The 23,736-nt window shown below is 39.0% G+C and overlaps 2 protein-coding genes and 1 long non-coding RNA gene across 4 annotated transcripts in view; 1 reads left to right on the forward strand and 2 right to left on the reverse strand.

Annotated features, from left to right (window-relative positions):
* The first annotated feature begins 941 nt into the window (after positions 1-941).
* Positions 942-21,617, forward strand: LOC126647602 (uncharacterized). Its single transcript, XM_050329972.1, is given in 16 exon segments — positions 942-1,340; positions 2,570-2,701; positions 5,214-5,359; positions 11,563-11,667; positions 13,978-14,211; positions 15,200-15,406; positions 16,685-16,878; positions 16,880-16,994; positions 17,212-17,247; positions 17,295-17,348; positions 17,396-17,503; positions 17,805-18,213; positions 18,610-18,719; positions 18,810-18,923; positions 19,531-19,677; positions 21,426-21,617. Coding segments are annotated over 13 exon segments (1,935 nt in total). The 5' UTR covers positions 942-1,340; positions 2,570-2,701; positions 5,214-5,359; positions 11,563-11,574; the 3' UTR covers positions 21,540-21,617.
* On the reverse strand, positions 19,675-21,229 carry LOC126647608 (uncharacterized). 2 transcript variants are annotated; one of them, XR_007630629.1, is made up of 4 exons: positions 21,055-21,229; positions 20,778-21,005; positions 20,580-20,668; positions 19,675-20,519 (listed from the first exon to the last, which is right to left on the reverse strand). It is a non-coding gene; the product is annotated as an uncharacterized LOC126647608 (long non-coding RNA). The 2 variants fall into 2 exon arrangements; XR_007630628.1 differs by having other exon boundaries at positions 20,778-21,229.
* Positions 21,618-22,410: 793 nt separating the features above from the next.
* Positions 22,411-23,736, reverse strand: part of SEC11C (SEC11 homolog C, signal peptidase complex subunit) — a 34,005-nt gene continuing 32,679 nt past the window's right edge. Inside the window, exon 7 of the mRNA XM_050329981.1 lies at positions 22,411-22,423. The gene's annotated coding sequence lies outside the window, so the exon portion shown is untranslated. The remainder of the gene's footprint in view (positions 22,424-23,736) is intronic.

The raw sequence follows: 23,736 nt of genomic DNA on the forward strand, positions 1-23,736 counted from the left end.
AATGCTCCAAATTGGGATCAAATCCCTCGAATTTTTCCCCTTATCCCAAATTTTTCCATCCCAAAAATTTAAGGATTTGGGAATCTGGGAATGCTTCAAATTGAGGATTTAAGATCAAATCCTGGGAATTTTTCTCATTATCTCAAGTTTTTCCATCCCAAAAATTGTAGGGATTTGGGAATCTGGGAATGCTTCAAATTGGGATCAAATCCTGGATTTTTTTCCCATTATCCCAAGTTTTTCCATCCCCAAAAATTTAAGGATTTGGAAATCTTGGAATGCTTCAAATTGGGATCAAATCTTGGGAATTTTTCCCTCTATCCCAAGTTTTTCCATCCCAAAAATTTAGGGATTTTAAGGATCAAATCCTGGGAATTTTTCCCTCTATCCCAAGTTTTTCCATCCCAAAAATTTGAGGGATTTGGGAATCTGGGAATGCTTCAAATTGGGATCAAATCCCTCCAAATCCTGGGAATTTTTTCTCATTCTCCCAAATTTTTCCATCCCAAAATTTGAGGGATTTGGGAATCTGGGAATGCTTCAAATTGGGAGGATTTTAAGGATCAAATCCTGGGAATTTTTCCCCTTATCCCAAATTTTTCCATCCCAAAATTGTAGGGATTTGGGAATCTGGGAATGCTTCAAATTGGGATCAAATCCCTCCAAATCCCGGGAATTTTTTTCCCCTTATCCCAAATTTTTCCATCCCAAAAATTTAGGGATTTTAAGGATCAAATCCTGGGAATTTTTTCTTCTATCCCAAATTTTTCCATCCCAAAAATTTAGGGATTTTAAGGATCAAATCCTGGGAATTTTTCCCATTATCCCAAATTTTTCCATCACAAAATTTTTAAGGATTTGGGAATCTGGGAATGCTTCAAATTGGGATCAAATCCCTCTAAATCCCGGGAATTTTTTCCTCTATCCCAAACTTTTCCATCCCAAAAATTTAGGGATTTGGGAATCCTTGGAAATCTGGGAATTCTCACTGAATTTCCTGGAATTTTCTTCTCCCTCCAGGAAGGAAAAGAGGGAATTTCCTCCGGAAACGACGACAGAGCCCCGAAAATCCCGAAAATTCCCGAAGAAAACGACGGGAAAGGAGCGGAAATTCCGGTTTTACCGGGCCCATCCCAAGGAAAATCGGGAATTGTGGCCCCTCCAGGGGTGGATCCCGAAGTTTTCCGGGAGCTGCCGCTGGAATTGCAGGAAGAGGTGGCGGCAGAGTGGAAAAATCCGGATAAAAAACCTCCAAATTCCCAAAAAAACCTCCAAAGGAAGAGGAAAAATCCGGGAATTTGCTCCCAATCCAACAATTTACTGAAATATTGGAAGGCCAGGTGAGAGGAATGGGGGGAATTTCCCTCTTTTTCCATGGAATGTTGGGTTTTAATTCAAGTTTAATATTAAAGTTGGATTAAATTTCATTAAATTTTGCAGGAATTTCATTAAATTTTAAAGGAATTCCTGATTTTTCCTCCAAATCTTTGGGAATTTCCCTCTTTTTCCCGTGGAATGTTGGGTTTTAATTCAAGTTTAATGTTAAAGTTGGATTAAATTTAATTAAATTTTAAAGGAATTAAGGTGTTTTTTTAATAATTTAAAGTTTAATAAATGAATTTTAAAATAATTGGAGTTTAAAGTTGCTCTGGGAAGAGTTTGGTTGTGAATTGTTTGTTTCTGGTGTGGATTAATTAATAAAAGGATTAATTAATAAAAGGATTCATTAATAAAAGGATTCATTAATAAAAGGATTCATTAATAAAAGGAATTTCCTGGGGAGTGAAGGAATTGAATTCAATTTCATCTTTTTAATTAAAAGGAGGGGTTTTTAATTTGGTTTGATTGGGATTTGATTTTAATTTGATTTGATTTCAATTTAATTTGATTTGAATTGTATTTAATTTTATTTTACTTGAATTTTATTTCATTTTAATTTTATTTTATTTGAATTTTATTTGATTTGAATTTTATTTAATTTTATTTTATTTGAATTTTATTTTGATTTCATTTTATTTTTTGATTTCTATTTTATTTTATTTTTTGATTTTCATTTTATTTGAATTTTTTATTTTGATTTTTTTATTTTGATTTTATTTGATTTTGATTTGATTTTTATTTCATTTTCATTTGATTTTCATTTCATTTCCAGTTTATTTTATTTTCATTTTATTTCATTTTCATTTGATTTTCATTTGATTTTATTTTTATTTCATTTTAATGTAATTTTATTTTAATTTAATTTCAACTTAATTTTAATTTGAGTTTATTTTAATTTTTATTTTATTTTATTTTGATTTTATTTTCATTTAATTTTAATTTTAAATTTAATTTAATTTTAATTTAATTTTAATTTTAATTTAATTTATTTTAATGTTAATTTAATTTAATTTTAATTTAATTTAAATTTAATTTTAATTTAATTCAATTTAATTTAACTTTAATTTAATTAAATTTAACTTAATTTTAATTTTCTCCTTTTTTAACCCCCAAAAAACCCCCAAATATCCCAATTTTCCCCCTCCCTTTTCCCAACCCAATCCCAATCCCAATCCCAACCCATCCCAAGCCGGAAGAGGGAAATGAAAACCTGGAATCAAAGTCCAACCTGGAGGGGAATTCCCGCAATTTCTCCCACAACAATTCCCAGGAGTTTCTGCAGCCGCCCTTCCGTGACTCACAACTGCCAGGAATAGCCCAGGTGGTTTATTTTTTTACTTTTATTTATTTTTAGTTTGATTTGATTTGATTTTTAATTTGATTTTATTTATTTTTAGTTTGATTTTATTTGAAATTTTTAATTTTATTTATTTTTAATTTGATTTTATTTGATTTTTAAAATTTTATTTATTTTTCATTTTATTTTTAAATTTTATTTATTTTTAATTTGATTTATTTTTAATTTGATTTATTTTTAATTTGATTTATTTTTAATTTGATTTATTTCTAATTTTTTTATTTTTAATTTCTTTTTTAATTTGATTTTATTTGATTTTTTAAATTTGATTTATTTTTAATTTGATTTGATTTTTTAATTTTCTTTTTAATTTTATTTATTTTTAATTTGATGTATTTTTAATTTTTTTTTAATTTTATTTAATTTTGACTTTTATTTGATTTTTTAATTTGATTTATTTTTAATTTTACTTATTTTTAATTTGATTTGATTTGATTTTTTAAATTTGATTTACTTTTTATTTGATTTGATTTATTTTGAATTTGATTTATTTTGAATTTGATTTATTTTGAATTTTATTTGATTTGATTTTTTAAATTTTATTTATTTTGAATTTGATTTATTTTTAATTTGATTAATTTTTAATTTGATTTATTTTTAATTTCATTTATTTTGAATTTGATTTATTTTGAATTTGATTTATTTTGAATTTTGTTTCATTTTTTAATTTCATTTTTATTTAATTTTATTCAAATTTTTAATTTTTTTTATTTTATTTTTTTTGAATTATTTTATTTTATTTTATTAGAAATTTCTTTTATTTTAACTTTATCTGAGTTTTATTTTTTAATTTCGTCTGAATTTTATTTGAATTTAATTTTATTTTAATTTTTTACTTTTATTTATTTTGAATTTTATTTTCTTTGAATTTTTTATTTGATTTCATTTTGATTTTATTTGTATTTTAAATTTTATTTTAATTGAACTTTTTATTTTATTGGAATTTTATTTTATTGGAATTTTATTTGAATTTGATTTCATTTGAATTTTTTATTTTATTTTGATTTGATTTTTGGTTTAATTTTATCTGAATTTTGAGTTTCATTTTATTTGAATTTTTTAATTTTTTTTGATTTTGCTTTTTTTTATTTTTTAGTTTTATTTGATTTGAATTTTTTTATTTTATTTTGAACTTTATCTTATTCCAATTTTTTTTATTTTATTTTGAATTTTATTTTATTTGAATGTTTAAATTTTTTTCTTTGATTTTATTTGAATTTTTAAATATTATTTTACTTTTATTTGATTTGAATTTCTTAATTTTACTTTATTTTGCTCTGATTTGATTTGAATTTTATTTTATTTCAATTTTTTAAATTTCATTTTATTTTGAATTTTATTTGCGTTCAATTTTTTGGATTTTATTTTATTTTGGTTTTATTTTACTTAAATTTTTTAATTTTGTTATATTTTTATTTTCATTTGATTTGTATTTTTCTAATTTATTTTATTTTTATTTGAATTTGATTTGAATTTTAAATTTTATTTTATTTTTATTTTATTTCATTTGAATTTGATTTTTTTGAATTTTTTATTTTCTTTTATTTTGACTTTCATTTTAATTTCTTTTTTTTGAATATATTTTATTTTTTTTATTTTATTTGAATTTGATTTTATTTGAATATTTATTTTATTTTATTCTGATTTTATTTGAATTTTATTTTATTTGAATTTTTAATTTTATTTATTTTGATTTGATTTTATTTGAATTTTATTTGACTTTTTTAATTATCTTTTAATTTTATTTGATTTTATTTTAATTTGATTTTATTTGAATTTTTTAGTTTTATTTATTTTGGTTTTTTTTATTTTTTATTTTCTTTTATTTTGATTTTGTTTCATTTGAATTTGATTTTTTTGAATTTTTTATTTTCTTTTATTTTGACTTTCATTTTAATTTCTTTTTTTAATTTATTTTTTTATTTTTATTTTATTTGAATTTGATTTTATTTGAATTTTATTTTATTTGAATTTATTTTATTTTATTTTTATTTTATTTGAATTTGATTTTATTTGAATTTTATTTTATTTGAATTTATTTTCTTTTATTTTGATTTTATTTTATTTGAATGTGATTTTATTTGAACTTATTTTATTTGAATTTATTTCATTTTAATTTGATTTTATTTAAATTTATTTTATTTTTATTTTATTTCATTTGAATTTGATTTTATTTCATTTGAATTTGAATTTGATTTTCTTTGAATCTATTTTATTTTATTTTATTTGAATTTCTTTTATTTTATTTTATCTCAATTTTATTTGGATTTTATTTGAATTTTATTTCAATTTTATCTGAATTTTAATTTCATTTTAATTTCTTTTTTTTTTAATTTAATTTTTCAATACTCTGGAAATTCCTGTTAAAAAAAAACCAAAAAAAAACCCAAAAAAACCCTTAAAAAATCCAATTTTCCCCCTCCCAAACCAGGAAAAAAAGGTGGAAAATCCCAATTTCCTCCTCCCTTCCCAGCAGGTTTTTTTTCCCTCATTTCCTGGCCTTGATTTGCATAAAAAGGAGGAACTTCCTCGATTTCCCAGGGGATAAAAAGGGCAGGAAGAGGCACCCGGAGGCATCAGCAGGGTTGGGAACGGTGCCTGAAGCTGCTCTGGGAGCTCCAGGTGAGAGAAAATTCCTGGGAATGTGGAAAAGTTGGGATTGGGGGGGTTTATTCTGATTTTTTGGGGGTTTTATGGGAAATTTGGAGGATTTTATTCTGATTTTTTGGTTTTTAATTTGGATTTTTATTGGGATTTTATTTGGATTTTTATTGGATTTTTATTGGTATTTTGGGGGGGATTTATTTGGATTTTTGGGGGTTTATTTTGGATTTTATTGGGATTTTTATTCTGATTTTTTGGGGGATTTATTTTGATTTTTTGGGGGTTTAATTTGGATTTTTTGGGGGGTTTATTTGGATTTTTATTGGGACTTTATTTGGATTATTATTGGGATTTTATTTGGATTTTTATTGGGATTTTTGGGGGGTTTTATTGGAATATTTATTGGGATTTTTGGGGAGTTTTATTGGGATTTTTATTGGGATTTTGGGGGTTTTTATTCTGATTTTTGGGGATTTTTATTCTGATTTTTTGGGGGTTTTATTGGGATTTTTATTGGGATTTTTGGGGGGTTTTATTTGGATTTTTATTGGGATTTTTATCGGAATTTTTGAGGGTTTTATTGGGATTTTATTTGGATTTTTATTGGGATTTTGGGGGTTTTATTGGGATTTCTATTGGGATTTTTTTTGGATTTTTATTGGGTTTTTATTTGGATTTTTGGGGGGGTTTTATTCTGATTTTTTGGGGGATTTTATTCTGATTTTTGGGGATTTTATTTGGATTTTTATTGGATTTTTATTGGGATTTTTATTGGGATTTTGGGGGGATTTATTGGGATTTTTATTGGGGTTTTTATTCGGATTTTTGGGGCTTTTTATTCTGATTTTTATTGGGATTTTATTTGGATTTTTATGGGGTTTTTAATTGGATTTTTATTGGGATTTTTATTGGGATTTTTGGGGGTTTTATTGGGGTTTTTATTCTGATTTTTTGGGGGTTTTATTCTGGTTTTTATTGGGATTTTGGGGGGTTCTTATTCTGATTTTTGGGGGTTTTATTGGGATTTTTATTGGGATTTTGGGGGGGGTTATTTGGGTTTTTATTGGATTTTTATTGGGATTTTGGGGGGGTTTATTCTGATTTTTTGGGGTTTTAATTTGGATTTTTTGGGGGGTTTTATTCTGATTTTTATTGGGATTTTGGGGGGTTTAATTTGGATTTTTTGGGGTTTTTTATTCTGATTTTTTAGGGGTTTTATTTGGATTTTTATTGGGATTTTATTTGGATTTTTATTGGGATTTTGGGGGGTTTTATTCTGATTTTTGGGGGGTTTTATTGGGATTTTATTTGGATTTTTATTGGGATTTTATTGGGACTTTTATTCTGATTTTTATGGGGATTTTGGGGGATTTTATTCTGATTTTTGGGGGGTTTATTCTGATTTTTGGGGGGTTTAAAAATTTCAGGGGGAAAAAGGAGAGGAAAAAAGGGAAAAACAGGGAAAAAAAGGAGCAAAAAAATGAGGAAAAAAGGGGGAAAAAAGAAGGAAAAAAGGGAAAAAAAAAAGAGAAAAAATCCAGGAAAAAGAGGGGGGAAAAGGCAGGAAAATAGAAAATAAAAACAAGGAAAAAAGGGAAAAAAAGGCAGGAAAAAGGGAAGAAAAAAAAAAGAGGAAAAATCCAGGAAAAAAGGAAAAAAAAAAAGAGAAAAAAATCAGAAAAAAGGGAAAAAAGGAGAAAGAATCCAGGAAAAAGAGGGGGAAAAAATCAGGAAAATAGGAAAAAAAAAAACAGGGAAAAAGGAAAAAAATGAGGAAAAAAGGAGGAAAAAAAGCAGGAAAAATGGGAAAAAAAAGAGAAAAAATCCAGGAAAAAGAGGGGGGAAAAAGGCAGGAAAAAGAGGGGGGAAAAAGGCAGGAAAATAGAAAAAAAAACAGGAAAAAAGGGGAAAAAAACAGGAAAAAAGGAAAAAAAATACAGGAAAAAAGGGAAAAAAAGAGAAAAAAATCAGAAAAAATGGGGAAAAAAAAGAGAAAAAATCCAGGAAAAATGGGGAAAAAAAGGAGAAAAAATCCAGGAAAAAGGCAGGAAAAAGGAAAAAACAGGAAAAAGGGGGAAAAAGCAGGAAAAAGGAAAAAAAGCAGGAAAAAGGGGAAAAAAAGGAAAAAATCCAGAAAAATGGGAAAAAAAGAGAAAATCCAGGAAAAGAGGGGAAAGGCAGGAAAATAGAAAAACAGGAAAAAGGGAAAAAACAGGAAAAAGGAAAAAAAGAGAAAAATCCAGGAAAAAAGGAAAAAAAGAGAGAAAAATTCAGGAAAAATGAGGAAAAAAAGAGAAAAATCCAGGAAAAATGGGGAAAAAACAGAGAAAAAATCCAGGAAAGAGAGGGGGAAAAAATCAGGAAAATAGGAAAAAAAAAAAGGGAAAAAGGAAAAAAATGAGGAAAAAAGGAGAAAAAAAAACAGGAAAAAAGGGGAAAAAAAAAGGCAGGAAAAAGGGAAGAAAAAAAAAAGAGGAAAAAATCCAGGAAAAAAGGAAACAAAAAAAGAAAAAATCCAGGAAAAAGAGGGGGGAAAAAAGGCCAGAAAATAGGGAAAAAAAACAGGGAAAAGGGGGAAAAAATCCAGGAAAAAGGGGGGAAAAAAAAGGCAGGAAAAAGGAAAAAAAAAAAGGAAAAAATTCAGGAAAAACGGGGGAAAAAAAGATAAAAAATCCAGGAAAAAGAGGGGAAAAAAAGGCAAGAAAATAGAAAAAAAAAACAGGGAAAAAGGGGGGAAAAAAGCAGGAAAAAAGGGGAAAAATTAGGGAAAAGGGGAAAAAAGGCAGGAAAATAGGAAAAACAGGAAAAAGGAAAAAAATGGAAAAAAAGGAAAAAATCCAGGAAAATGGAAAAATTAGGAAAAACCTCAAAAAACCAGGAAAATTGGGATAATAAAGCCAGGGGGGAGGGTGATTTGGGAACGTTGGGATTGTGAAATTTTTGGGAGAAGTTGCCGAGGGTTGGAAGGGAAATTCCAGAGGGGCAACGGTCAAGAGAAAAAGCGGGGATGGCGCAATTTCCTCAGCCCCAAAAGCCCCTGAAATAACCCTAAAATTAACCCAAAAAATACCAGAAATTACCCTAAAAAAATCCCAGAATTAACCCCCAAAAAAACCAGAAATAACTCCAAAAAATCCCAGAAATTACCCTTAAAAATCATAGAAATTACCCCAAAAATGCCAGAAATAACCCCAAAAAACCCTGAAAAAATTATAGAAATAGCCCCAAAATAACCCCCCAAAAATGCCAGAAATAACCCCAAAAAACCCTGAAAAAATTAGAGAAATAACCCCAAAATAACCCCCAAAAATCCCAGAAATAACCACAAAAACCCCTGAAAAAATTATAGAAATAACCCCAAAATAACCCCCAAAATCCCAGAAATAACCCCAAAAATCCCAGAAATTACCCCAAAAAATCCTAGAATTAAACCAAAAAATACCAGAAATAACCCAAAAATCCCAGAAATTACCCCAAAAAATCCCAGAAATAACCCAAAAAATCCCAGAAATAACCCCAAAAAATCCCAGAAATAACCCCCAAAAATCCCAGAAATTACCCCCAAAAAATCCCAGAATATAACCAAAAAAACCCAGAAATTACCCCAAAAAAACCAGAAATAACCCCAAAAAACCCTGAAAAAATTACAGAAATAACCCCAAAATGACCCCCAAAAAATCCCAGAAATTACCCTAAAAATCCCAGAAATAACCCCCCCAGAAGAACCCAAAATACCTCAAACCCACCCCAAAATACCTCAAAACAACCCCAAAACCCCTAAAAACTCAAAAAAATAAACCAAAACCCTCCAAAAATCCCAGAAATACCCCAAAACCCCAGAAAACTAAAAACCCAAAATACCCAAAAATAACCCCCAAAACCTAAAATAACCCAAAAACCCCAAAACCCAAACCTCAAAAAACCCCAAAACCCAAAATTAACCCCAAAATCCCAAAATACCCAAAAACTCAAAATAACCCCAAAACCCAAAACCTCAAAAACCCCAAAATACCCCAAAATACCCAAAAACCTCAAAACCCCAAACCCAAAAAACCAAAATAAACCCCAAAACCCCAAAACCCCAAAAACTAACACCCAAAAACCCCAAAATAACCCTAAAAACCCAAAATAACCCCAAAAACCTAAAACCCCAAAATATCCCAAAAATTAACCCCAAAACCCAGAAATAACCCCCAAAAACCCCAAAACCCATAACCCTCAAAACCCTAAAATACCCTAAAAACCCAAACCCTCAAAACCCAAAATACCCCAAAATAACCTCAAAAACCCAAAATACCCCAAAAACCTCAAAAACCCAAAACCCCAAAACCCCCAAAAAACCCTAAAATACCCTAAAAACCACAAAAACCCCAAAATAACCCCAAAAACCTCAAAATCCAAACCTCTAAAAACCCAAAATAACCCCAAAACCCCAAAAATCCCAAAATACCCCAAAACCTCAAAAACCACCAAAAACTCCCAAAACCCTAAAAACCCAAAAACCTCAAAAAAAAACCCAAAAACTCCAAAAACCCCAAAAACCTCAAAATACCCTAAAAAAGCCTCTAAACTTACCCCAAAATAACCCCTAAAAAACCTCAAAACCTCAAATACCCCTAAAAAAGCCCCAAAAATCAAAAAAACCCTCAAAAACCCTCAAAAAACCCCTAAATACCCCTAAAAATCCAAAACTCCAAAACCCCAAACTCCAAAACCTCAAACTAACCCCAAAAGCCCTAAAACCTAAAATAACCCCTAAAAACCTCAAAACCCAAAACCCCCAAAAACCCTAAACCCCCAAAAACCCTCAAACCTCAAAACCCCAAATACCCTAAAAACCTCAACAAAACCCACCCAAAACCCTAAACCCCAAAATAACCCCCAAAAACCTCAAAAAACCAAAACTCAAAAAACCCCTAAAACCTAAGAATAACTCCCCAAAAACTCAAAGAACTCCTAAAGACTCCCTTAAAGAACCCACAAAAACCCCTAAAAACCCAAAAACCCTCAAATACCCCCTAAAACTCTCCCAAAAACCATAAAACACCCTCAAAAACTCCCCAAAAACTCCAAAACCCCAAAATACCCCCTAAAAACCCAAACAAAGCCCCAACAACCTCAAAATAACCTCAAAAACCTCAAAACTCTCCAAAATAACCCCAAAACCCTAAAACCCACAAAATAACCCCAAAAACCCTCCAAAAACCCCCAATAATCCCCAAAAAACCTCAAAAACCCAAAATAAACCCCAAAATTACCCCAAAAACCCTCAAAACACCCTAAAAACCCACAAGCCCCAAAATAACCCCAAAAACCCTCAAAACCTAAAATACTCCCAAAAACCTCAAAGCCCCAAAAACCTCAAAAACTCCGCAAAACCCTAAAGACCCCTAAAACCCTCAAAATACCCAAAACCCCAAAAGCCCCAAAATAACCCCTAAAAACCCCAAAACCTAAAATAACCCCAAAAACCTCAAAAGCCCCCAAAATACCCCAAAAACCTCAAAACCACCCAAATACCCCCAAAAACCCCAAATACCCCAAAAACCCTCAAAAACCCTCAAAATACCCCAAAAACTCAAAACCTGCAAACCCCAAAACTCCCCCAAAAACCCTAAATACTCAAAAACCCCAAAAAGCCCCAAAAAACCCGCAAAAAAACCTGCAAAAAAAATCAAAAAAACCCTCAAAATACCCCCAAAAAACCTCAAAAAAAAAACCTCAAATACCTCAAAACCAAAAACCCATAAAATACCCTCAAAACCCAAAAACTCCCAAAAACCTCAAAAACCCTCAAAAAACCCAAAATACCCCAAAAACCCTCAAAACCCCCAAAACTCCCAAAAACTCAAAATCCCAAGACCTCCCAAAAGCCCTCAAAACCTAAAATAACCCCAAAACCCTCAAAAGCCCCAAAATACCTCCAAAATACCTCAAACCCAAAATACCCCAAAAAACCCCTCAAAAAAACCCCCAAAACTCCCCAAAAAAACCCTAAAATACCCCTAAAAAAAAGCCCCAAAAAAACCCAAAATACCCCCAAAAAAACCTCAAAAATAACCCCAAAAACCCCCCAAAAAAATCCTTAAAATACCCCCAAAAAAAAAAACAAAAAAACCCAAAAAAAAGACCAAAATACCCCCAAAACTGCCCAAACAACCCCAAAATCCCGACAAACTCCACCCCCCCCGTAATGACCCCTGAATTCCTTGAATTCCCAGTTTTCCGGCTCCATGGACAACCAGGCGTTCGAGCTGCAGGGAGATCATCAGCACATTCCCACTTATCCCGCCTTTCCCAACGGGAAACATCCACCCACCAACCAGGTATCGACGGCATCGGCAATTCCATCGACGGTGACGCGACATGAGCCCAGTCCGGGGGGAGGGGGGGAGTGGGGATGGATTGGGTGATGTTTTCAGGGAATTGCTGATGGATTGGGTGGTGTTTGGAGGGAGTTGTGGATGGATTAGGGAGTTGTGGATGGATTGGGTGGTGTTTGGAGGGAGTTGTGGATGGATTAGGGAGTTGTGGATGGATTGGTTGATGTTTGTAGGGAGTTGTGGGTGGATTGGGTGGTGTTTGTAGGGATTGGGGATGGATTAGGGAGTTGTGGATGGATTGGGTGGTGTTTGGAGGGATTTGGAATGGATTGGTATTTGTAGGGATTGCAAATGGGTTGGGTGGTGTTTGGAGGGATTGGGGATGGATTGGGTGGTGTTTGGAGGGAATTGTGTAGGGAATTGCAGATGGATTGGGTGGTGTTTTCAGGGAGTTGCAGATGGATTGGGTGATGTTTGTAGGGAGTTGTGGATGGATTGGGTGATGTTTGGAGGGATTTGGGATGGATTGATGTTTGGAGGGAATTGCAGATGGATTGGGTGATGTTTGGAGGGAGTTGTGGATGGATTAGGGAGGTGTGGATGGATTGGGTGGTGTTTGGAGGGATTTGGGATGGATTGATGTTTGTAGGGAGTTGCAGATGGATTGGGTGATGTTTTCAGGGAGTTGTGGATGGATTGGGTGGTGTTTGTAGGGAGTTGTGGATGGATTAGGGAGTTGTGGATGGATTGGGTGGTGTTTGTAGGGGATTGGGGATGGGTTGGGTGGTGTTTGTAGGGAATTGTGGATGGATTAGGGAGTTGTGGATGGATTGGGTGATGTTTGGAGGGATTGGGGATGGATTAGGGAGTTGTGGATGGATTGGGTGGTGTTTGTAGGGAGTTGTGGATGGATTAGGGAGTTGTGGATGGATTGGGTGATGTTTGGAGGGAGTTGTGGATGGATTAGGGAGTTGTGGATGGATTGGGTGATGTTTGGAGGGAGTTGTGGATGGATTAGGGAGTTGTGGATGGATTGGGTGGTGTTTGGAGGGAGTTGTGGATGGATTAGGGAGGTGTGGATGGATTGGGTGATGTTTGTAGGGATTGGGGATGGATTAGGGAGTTGTGGATGGATTGGGTGGTGGTTGGAGGGAGTTGTGGATGGATTAGGGAGTTGTGGATGGGTTGGGTGATGTTTGGAGGGAGTTGTGGATGGATTAGGGAGTTGTGGATGGATTGGGTAATGTTTTCAGGGAGTTGTAGATGGATTGGGTGATGTAGGGAATTGCAGATGGATTGAGGATGGTTGGGTGATATTTGTAGGGAATTGTGGATGGATTAGGGAGTTGTGGATGGATTGGGTGGTGTTTGGAGGGATTGGGGATGGATTAGGGAGTTGTGGATGGGTTGGGTGGTGGTTGGAGGGATTGGGGATGGATTAGGGAGTTGTGGATGGGTTGGGTGGTGGTTGGAGGGATTGGGGATGGATTAGGGAGTTGTGGATGGATTGGGTTGTGTTTGGAGGGAATTGTGGATGGATTAGGGAGTTGTGGATGGGTTGGGTGGTGGTTGGAGGGATTGGGGATGGATTAGGGAGTTGCGGATGGATTGGGTGGTGTTTGGAGGGAATTGCAGATGGATTGGGTGATGTAGGGAATTGCAGATGGGTTGGGTGGTGTTTGTAGGGGATTGCAGATGGGTTGGGTGGTGTTTGTAGGGGATTGCAGATGGGTTGGGTGGTGTTTGTAGGGAATTGCAGATGGATTAGGTAATGTTTTCAGGGAGTTGCAGATGGCTTGAGGATGGTTGGGTGATGTTTTCAGGGATTGCAGATGGATTGGGTGATATTTCCAGTGAATTGCAGATGGATGGGTGATGTTTTCAGTGACTTGTGGATGGATTGGGTGATGTTTCCAGTGAATCGCGGATGGATGGGTGATGTTTCCAGGGCAGTGCAGATGGATTGCTGATGGATTGGTGGATGTTCCAGGGTGCTGCAGATGGCCGTGGCGGCTCGTGGCTGCTGCGGGTGTTCCTGGTGTGGACTGGGAATGGACTGGGTGATGTTTCCAGTGAATCGCGGATGGATTGCAGATGGATTGCTGATGGATTGGTGGATGTTCCAGGTGGCTGCAGATGGCCGTGGCAGCTCGTGGCTGCTGTGGGTGTTCCTGGTGTGGATTGGGGATGGATTGGGTGATATTTCCAGTGAATCGCGGATGGATGGGTGATGTTTCCAGTGAATCGCGGATGGATGGGTGATGTTTCCAGGGCAGTGCAGATGGATTGCTGATGGATTGGTCGATGTTCCAGGGTGCTGCAGATGGCCGTGGCGGCTCGTGGCTGCTGCGGGTGTTCCTGGTGTGCCTGCTGGCCGGGGTGCTCACCACGGCGCTGGGGGTGCTGGCGCTGTCGCTGGTGATCGTCACCGACTCCCCCACGGTGACGGTGACGGTGCCGGCGCCGCCATCGACGGGCGATGATGCCGACGGCCAGGACAAGGTGGACGTCAAGTTCCAGTTCCTGAATCACCTCAGCAAGTCCAAGGTGAGCCTGAGGGGCGATAACGAGACTTAAGAATTACCTGTAATTAATGAGAATTAAGAATTAATGAGAGTTGTCTGTGTTATTATTAGTAATTAATAACGATTATTAATTAGGAAGTTCTGTGTTATTATTAGTGACTAATAATGAGGAAGAATTGGTTGGTTACTCATCTAATTACATCATTATCTCATTATTTAATTGCCTGATTATAGTCATAGTTACGTATACGTATGACTTAATAATACTTTTTAATAAATAATTAATAAATAAAGAAATAATAAATAATTTATCTGTTATTAGTAGCTTATTGGTTGATTATTTATCTAACTAATTATATCATCATCATTTAATTTCCTAATTGTAAACTTCAGTGGTACGTATGTGCTTACTGACATGTTCAATAATAATAATTAATAACTAATTATTAACGATAATTATTAATAGTCATTATAATTATTCCTAATTATAGAAAGTTCTGCATCATCAGCAGCAACTCATCGCGACGACTGATTGGTGGATTATTAATCTAATTACCTCATTCTCTAATTGCCTACTCATTCATTCTCTAGATTAGAGGATTAGGCAATTAGATGGGGAGATAATTTGATGAGTAATCGACCGATTCTTCGCCGTTATTAGTTACTAATACCAGAGGTTATTAAATCGCAATAATTATTAAATTCTTAATAATTCGTAATAATTAATCCATAATTACTTAATAAGTATTAATTACTTAATAATTAATAATTAATGATAATTAATTAATAAGTAATAAATAATTATTAAGTAACGAATAATTATAATTAATAAGCTAGTGAGAGAGAGTTCATTCATTTACCCCTGCGCCCTTGCCCTCCTTAGCAAACCACAACTGATAACGTGACTTTATTAATATCGATGATTAATTGATAATTATTAATAATTAATTAATAATTAATAATTAATTAATAATGAGTAATTAAGGAGGTGTTTTCTGCCCCATTTGCAGGTGCACAGCTACCCCGGGGGGGAGATCCAGTGGGGCCGTTTCCGGCAGGACCCCTCGGAATACTCGAGCCGGGAGGAGCGGGCGTTCGGGGACAGCATCAACGCTCGGCGCTCGCAGATCACCTTCGGCACCCTGCGCATCAGACCCCGCGGCGTCCGCGCCCCGCACTGGCACTTCAACGCCAACGAGCACGGATACCTCCTCCAGGTGTGCCCTCCCAAAGATTTCAGCCCAAGATTTCAGCCCAAGATTTCAGCCCAATATTTCATCCTAATATTTTATTCTATTTCATCCAAATATTTTAGTCTAATATTTTATCATAATATTTTATCCTAATATTTTATCCTAATATTTTATTCTATTTTATCCAAATATTTTATTCTAATGTTTTATCATAATATTTTATTCGAATATTTCATCCCAATATTTCATCCAAATATTTTATTCTAATATTTTATCCGAATATTTTATCCTAATATTTTATCCGAATATTTCATCCAAATATTTTATCCTAATATTTTATCCTAATATTTTAGTCTAATATTTTATCCTAATATTTTAGTCTAATATTTTATCCTAATATTTATCCTAATATTTTATCCTAATATTTTATTCTATTTTATCCGAATATTTTATCCTAATATTTAATTCTAATATTTTATTCTAATATTTCATCCCAATATTTCATCCTAATATTTTAGTCTAATATTTTATCCTAACATTTTATTCTAATATTTTATCCTAATATTTTATTCTCATATTAGCGTAATATTCATTTCTAATTTTCATGTTATTTTAAATATTAAGAAGAGTATTAATGATTGTATTAAATATTTCTTAATATTAATAATATTATTACTAAAATCGATATTTGTTATAAAGTTGTGTATGAAATATTAATAATTATAATTGATAAAATAATGTAGAAAATAACGGTATTAGGACTTATCGACAGTGCTAAAAATTCGCCTCGCTGATTAAAAATTAGCGTTGCTAACCGTGACTAATAAGATCTTAAAAAGCATTGTAAATTAAGGCATGTTAAAAAACCACTATAATATATAAATGCAATATATAATATTCAATAATATTCAATATAATAATCTATAATTTACAGTATTTAAGATACAATTTACATCCAATATAATAATCTGTAATTTACGGTATTTAAGATATAATTGACATCCAATATAATAATCTATAATTTACGGTATTTAAGATATAATTTACATCCAATATAATAATCTACAATTTACAGTATTTAAGATATAATTGACATCCAATATAATAATCTATCATTTATGGTATTTAACATATAATTGACATCCAATATAATAATCTATAATTTACAGTATTTAAGATATAATTTACATCCAATATAATAATCTATCATTTACAGTGTTTAAGCTATAATTTCCATCCAATATAACAATCTACAATTTACAGTATTTAAGATATAACATTCAGGATGTGATACACCCGCAGGGCTCGGCCTGGATCGGCATCATCGGCCCGGACGACGCGGTGGTGACGACGTACAACGTGACGGCCGGGCAGGTGGTTTTCTTCCCCCGTAACACCGTGCACTGGGTGAAGAACGTGGGCGACCAGGACTGCCTCTTCCTGCTCTTCTTCAGCACCCACCGCGAGCTGCTCACCCTCGACGTCGATGACGCTTTCTGGGACCCCCGAGGACGTGCTGGCCAGGGCGCTGCAGGTACGGGAGCGCTGGTGGATGAGGGGGTGGAGGTGGATCCTGGGTTGGAATGGGTTGCAGGTGGATGATGGGTTGGAGGTGGATGATGGTTTGGGATGGGTTTGCAGGTGGATGATGCTTTGGAGGTAGATCATGAACTGGGATGGGTTTGCAGGTGGATGATGGTTTGGAGGTGGATGATGCTTTGGAGGTGGATGATGGTTTGGAATGGGTTTGGAGGTGGATGATGAGTTGGAATGGGTTTGCAGGTGGATGATGGTTTGGAGGTGGATGATGGTTTGGGATAGGTTTGCAGGTGGATGATGGTTTGGAGGTGGATAAAGGTTTGGAGGTGGATAAAGGTTTGGAAGTGGATCATGAACTGGGATAGGTTTGCAGGTGGATGATGGCTTGGAGGTGGATAAAGGTTTGGAGGTGGATAAAGGTTTGGAGGTGGATAAAGGTTTGGAAGTGGATCATGAACTGGGATGGGTTTGGAGGTGGATGATGGTTTGGAGGTGGATGATGGTTTGGAGGTGGATGATGCTTTGGAGGTGGATGATGGTTTGGAGGTGGATAAAGGTTTGGAGGTGGATAAAGGTTTGGAGGTGGATGATGGTTTAGAATGGGTTTGGAGGTGGATGATGGTCTGGAGGTGGATGATGGGTTGGAGGTTGGATGATGGTTTGGGATGGGTTTGCAGGTGGATGATGGTTTGGAGGTCTATCCTAGATTGGGATGGGTTTGCAGGTGGATGATGGGTTGGAGGTCTATCCTGGATTGGGATAGATTTGCAGATGGATGATGGGTTGGAGGTGGATCCTGGATTGGGATGGGTTTGCAGGTGGATGATGTTTTGGAGGTCTATCCTGGATTGGGATGGGTTTGCAGATGGATGATGGGTTGGAGGTGGATCCTGGATTGGGATGGGTTTGCAGATGGATGATGGTTTGGAGGTTGGATGATGGATTGGGATGGGTTTGGAGGTCGTTGATGGTTTGGAGGTTGGATGATGGATTGGGATGGGTTTGGTCCCTCCCACAAGTGCAGATGGCTCCAAACCTTGAAGGTCTGGCTCGTGGGATCCCCCAGTGGCAGGATTGGATCTGTATCCCAACTTTCCCCGGATCTCACCTCCCCCATCCCGTTTTTCCCCTCCCCCAGCCCGAGGGCGGCGTGAAATTCATCCGAACGTTCCAGAAACAATCAGAAGACCAGGCCATCAACCTGCCCCCCAACCTGGAGCAGCTGGTGCACAACGCCACCTACCCCCAATCTCCCGATTCCCAGGTCTGGCAGTTCTTCTACGACCTCCAAGGTGGGAATTCCGGGAATGGGGAGGGGGGAGAGAAAGTGGGATTGCAGATGGGGGTATTGCCAGGGAATAGGAGGGAGATGGGGCTGGATATTCCCAGTTTTTAGAAGCCATCTAAGACTGAATATTCCCAATATTTAGGAGCCATCTAGGACTGAATATTCCCAATATTTAGGACCCATCTAGGACTGAATATTCCCATCTTTTAGGAAGGATCTGGACCCGAATATTCCCAAAATTCCCACCATCTCCGGGCTGGATTCCCCTCCTCAAACCACACCCCCCATCCCTTCCATCTACCCCCCAAATTCCAGGATAACCCCCTCAATTCCCAACTCCTCCTCCTCCCTTTTTTTTTTCCCAAGCTTCCAAAGCTCATTCCCAATCTTTTTTGCCCAGGTTCCCAGGAATTCCCAATCCCAGGAGGAGTTTTCCAGTGGGCTCGTTATCGACTCAACGGCACCGGCCTCACCCCCAATCAGCGCATCTTCAGCGAGTCCCTCCACAAGGTAACCATCCCATCACAATTCCCAGTTATCCCAGCTATCCCAACCTTTTCCCAGAGCTTTTCCATGGATTTTGGGATGGTTTTTTCCCAGCATGAGAACACCCTGACCTTGGCAACGCTGCGGATTTTCGGGAATAGTTTGGGAAGGCCCCACTTTCACTTCAACGCTCACGAGATGGGATACGTCATCAGCGGATGTGGCCAGGTGGGATCGGAATTCCGGAGGGGGAAATGAGGGAATGAGGGGTTGGGAAGAGGGGAGGGAGGGTTGGGAAGGAGGGGAGAGCGGTGGGGGGTGTTGGGATGGTGGATTGGGGAATATTCCAGTGGCAGATTGGGGAATATTCCAGTGGCAGATTGGGGATTATTCCAGGCTCACATTGGGAATATTCCAGTGGCAGATTGGGGAATATTCCAGGCCTGAAATGGGAATATTCCAATCCTGGATTTGGGGATGATCCAACCCCACACTGGGAATCTTCAACTCTAGACTGGGAATCTCCAATCCCATATGTGGAATATTCCAATCCCACCCTGGGAATCTCCAATCCCAGCCTGGGAATCTCCAACCCCAGAGTGGGAATCTCCAACCCCACTCTGGGAATCTCCAACCCCACCCTGGGAATCTCCAATCCCACTCTGGGAATCCCAAACTCCCAGACTGGGAATCTCCAACCCCAGCCTGGGAATCTCCAACCCCAGAGTGGGAATCTCCAAATCCCAGACTGGGAATCTCCAATCCCACCCTGGGAATCTCCAACCCCAGAGTGGGAATATTCCCCTCAGGAATTCCGTGTTTTCCCATCCCTCAGGCCGGAGTGGTCCTGTCAGGCACCACTTCCACCTTTCCCATCGGCATCGGGGACCTGCTCTTCTTCCCGGTGGGAACGCAGCACTTCCTGCTCAGCACCTGCCAGGAGGACCTGGTGGTGCTGCTGGCCTACAGCACCAACAACCAGGTGGGAATTCCCGGGAAAAAATGGGAATGTTGAGCCTTGAGAGAGATTTAAGGGGGGGGAATCCCGTGGGAGATGATCCTGGATGGATCTGCAGGGGGTTCATCCCATGGATGGATCTGCAGGGGGTTCATCCCATGGATGGATCTGCAGGGGGTTCATCCCATGGGAGATGATCCTGGAGGGATCTGCAGGGGGTTCATCCCATGGGAGATGATCCTGGATGGATCTGCAGGGGGTTCATCCCATGGGAGATGATCCTGGATGGATCTGCAGGGGTTCATCCCATGGGAGATGATCCTGGATGGATCTGCAGGGGGTTCATCCCATGGGAGATGATCCTGGATGGATCTGCAGGGGGTTCATCCCATGGGAGATGATCCTGGAGGGATCTGCAGGGGGTTCATCCCATGGATGGATCTGCAGGGGGTTCATCCCATGGGAGATGATCCTGGAGGGATCTGCAGGGGGTTCATCCCATGGGAGATGATCCTGGATGGATCTGCAGGGGGTTCATCCCACAGATGGATTTCCAGTGGGTTCACCCCATGGGAAATGGTCTGGGATGGATCTCCAGTGGGTTCGTCCCATGGGAAATGATCCTGGAGGGATTTCCAGTGGGTTCATCCCATGGGTGCTGTGGGGTCTGTGTGACCCCCGTGGGTGACAGGGAGGTGTCTGTGGGGTCTGTGTGACACCCGTGGGTGCTGTGGGGTCTGTGTGTCACCCATGGGTGCTGTGGGGTCTGTGTGACACCTGTGGGGTCCGTGGGTTCTCTGTGACCCCCATGGGTGACAGGGAGGTGTCTGTGGGCTCTCAGTGACACCCCATGGGCACAGTGGGGTCTGTGTGTCACCTGTGGGGTCTGTGTGTCACCTGTGGGGTCTGTGGGGTCTGTGTGTCACCTGTGGGGTCTGTGTGTCACCCGTGGGGTCTGTGTGTCACCCGTGGGGTCTGTGGGGTGTGTGTGACACCCGTGGGGTCTGTGTGTCACCTGTGGGGTCTGTGGGGTCTGTGTGTCACCTGTGGGGTCTGTGGGCTCTGTGTGTCACCCGTGGGGTCTGTGTGTCACCCGTGGGGTCTGTGGGGTCTCTGTGTGTCACCTGTGGGCTCTGTGTGTCACCCGTGGGGTGTGTGTCACCCGTGGGGTCTGTGTGTCACCTGTGGGGTCTGTGTGTCACCCGTGGGGTCTGTGGGCTCTGTGTGTCACCCGTGGGGTCTCTGTGTGTCACCCGTGGGGTCTGTGGGTTCTCTGTGACCCCCGTGGGTGACAGGGCGGTGTCTGTGGGGTCTGTGTGTCACCTGTGGGCTCTGTGTGACACCCGTGGGGTCTGTGGGCTCTGTGTGTCACCTGTGGGGTCTGTGGGGTGCGTGTGACACCTGTGGGCTCTGTGTGTCACCCGTGGGGTCTGTGTGTCACCCATGGGTCTGTGGGGTCTGTGTGACACCCATGGGCTCTGTGTGACACCTGTGGGGTCTGTGGGGTCTCTGTGTCACCTGTGGGGTCTGTGTGACACCCGTGGGGTCTGTGGGGTCTCTGTGTCACCCAGGTCTGTGTGACACCTGTGGGGTCTGTGGGGTCTGTGTGACACCCATGGGCTCTGTGTGTCACCCGTGGGGTCTGTGGGGTCTCTGTGTCACCTGTGGGGTGTGTGTGACACCCGTGGGGTCTGTGGGCTCTGGTGACCCCTGTGGGGTCTGTGGGGTGTGTGTGCCCCCCGTGGGTGACCTGGCTTTGTCTCCACTCGCAGCTGGAGACCCTGGGGATGCGGCGCTACTTCCACGGCACGGCCGATCACATCCTGGCCCAGCTCTTCTTCAAGGAGCAGTCGGAATTCCAGAAATTCCCAAAGGATCCTCAGTGAAGCCGGAAGAGCCGCCCGTTATCCCGGGAAAAAGACAAACCTTGGGATTCTGGGATGGGGAAAAAAGGGAGGGAGGAGGGAGGGGGGGAAAAAAATGGGTTATTTTTGTATTTTTGTATCCCGGGTTATTTATGGAATTCCCAAAAATAAAGAAAATGTGTGGAATGCGTGGGATGGAGAGTCTGGAATTTGAGGGGGATGGCGGGATTTGGGAGCAGGGGATGGGGTTGGGATTCATTCCCTGGGTGTTCCTGGGAATGGGATCCTGGATAATCCCAGGAATGGGGTCCTTGGATAATCCCAGGAATGGGATCCTGGATGATCCCAGGAATGGGATCCTTGGATGATCCCAGGAAGGGGGTCCTGGATGATCCCAGGAAGGGGATCCTGGATGTTCCCAGGAAGGGGGTCCTGGATGATGCTGGGAAGGGGATCCTGGATGATCCCAGGAATGGGGTCCTGGATAATCCCAGGAAGGGGATCCTGGATGATCCCAGGAATGGGATCCTTGGATAATCCTGGGAAGGGGATCCTGGATGATCCCAGGAAGGGGATCCTGGATGATGCCAGGAAGGGGATCCTGGATGATCCCAGGAATGGGATCCTGGATGATCCCAGGAAGGGGATCCTGGATGATGCCAGGAAGGGGATCCTGGATGATCCCAGGAATGGGATCTCGGGAAGGGGATCCCTGGATGTTCCCATGGAACAATCCCACCATGGGATAATCCCACCATCAGAGGGCAGCTTGAGGGACAAATAAAAGGCAAAGAAATCAAAGTAATAAATGCAAATAAACAAATAAAAGCAAGAAATGCTCGTGGTGGGAGGAGAAATCAATCAGCCAAACCCAGATGTTTTTATGGCAGATGGGAAAAAGATGAACAGCAAACAACGCCCTGTGGCTGCAATCGTCATGTAAATATATAATTATAATTAACGTTATTAATAATTGCATCATAGCTAGTGAGAGATAATAATCATCTCCTAAAAGACTAAAGGTGGGCTCTGCAAGTGCGAGGATTGCCAGCAGCACAACCCAACTGCACCTCGCGTTGGTAAATGGCGCGAGGCTTTGCCGACGCGCCGTTAATTGCGGGCGGACACAGTTAATAATCAGCAGGCTTTGCGAGCGGTTAATTGTCGCTGAAGTGCTGCTGATGTCCAATTATAACTTCACTACCGGCCGTGATTTAAATCTGCCCGCTCCTCGGTGCCCCTTTCGCTTTCGGGGAGGGCGGTCGATGAAAGCCAAATGGGTCGATTTTGAACGAGTTACTTTGGAGAGAAGAAAAGGCCTTAATGAGGTAATTTCATTATGGAGGCTCAGCCAAGCTCGATGTGAAAACAAGGGGCGGTAAATGGGGAGGAAATTAGGGTTCCTTCCACACTAATTAACGGGTTGTGTGAGGGGAGGGGGGGGATTGAGAATTAACCGCTCCAAAGACAAAAAAAAAAAAAATAAAAAAAAAATCAAAAATTAAACATTGTTGCCCTTGCCGTGTAATTAGGACAAGCAGAACACTTAATGAGGATAAAAGGCAGCCTTTTAACTCGGCCTGAAAACAAGGCCTTTGTGCTGGCCTAAAGTTGAAGGGATCCCAACAATATAGGATTGTTTCGGTCCTGCTGGCGGTGGAGCTGTAAACAGGTAGCTCTGAATGACGGCGGCTCTGAGATTGCCGGCAGGCCCGGCTTCCCAGAAAAGAAGAAATCAATCAGTCCAACCAGCAGATAAAGAGCCAGAAAGAAGGGGGGGGAAGGAAAAAAAAAGGTGAATAGAGGCGGTGAATGCTGTCTTAAGCGATTACACGATGTCGGGCCACCCCCTCTCGGGGAGTTATCTTTACACGGCTTTTGTCTCCTCTAATTGACGCTGATGAGGTGCTAATTGGTTGGGTTTTATTTAAAAAAAAAAAAGAGGGAGACAGCGTGAGGGGAGTTAATGAGGGCTTAGGGAAAAAAAGAACAACACCAAACCGAGCCCAAAATCCACCAAGACCCCACCCAACCTACCTGGAAAACGCCAAAGAGAAGCGACGACGTCAATTTGGATTTCATTTGCGTGCCGTTCCTTTCACGAGTGGGCTGCTGGTGGCTCCCGCGTGGTTCTGAACTCCTCCACCACTCACGGTTTTCTGAATCCTAAATGAGAGCACAAAATGCCCCGGGTTGATTGCTGACGTCACTGAAATAA

The sequence above is a fragment of the Myiozetetes cayanensis genome, unplaced genomic scaffold (assembly GCF_022539395.1).
Source record: "Myiozetetes cayanensis isolate MyiCay16 unplaced genomic scaffold, myiCay2020 scf4, whole genome shotgun sequence".
Taxonomy (NCBI): domain Eukaryota; kingdom Metazoa; phylum Chordata; class Aves; order Passeriformes; family Tyrannidae; genus Myiozetetes; species Myiozetetes cayanensis.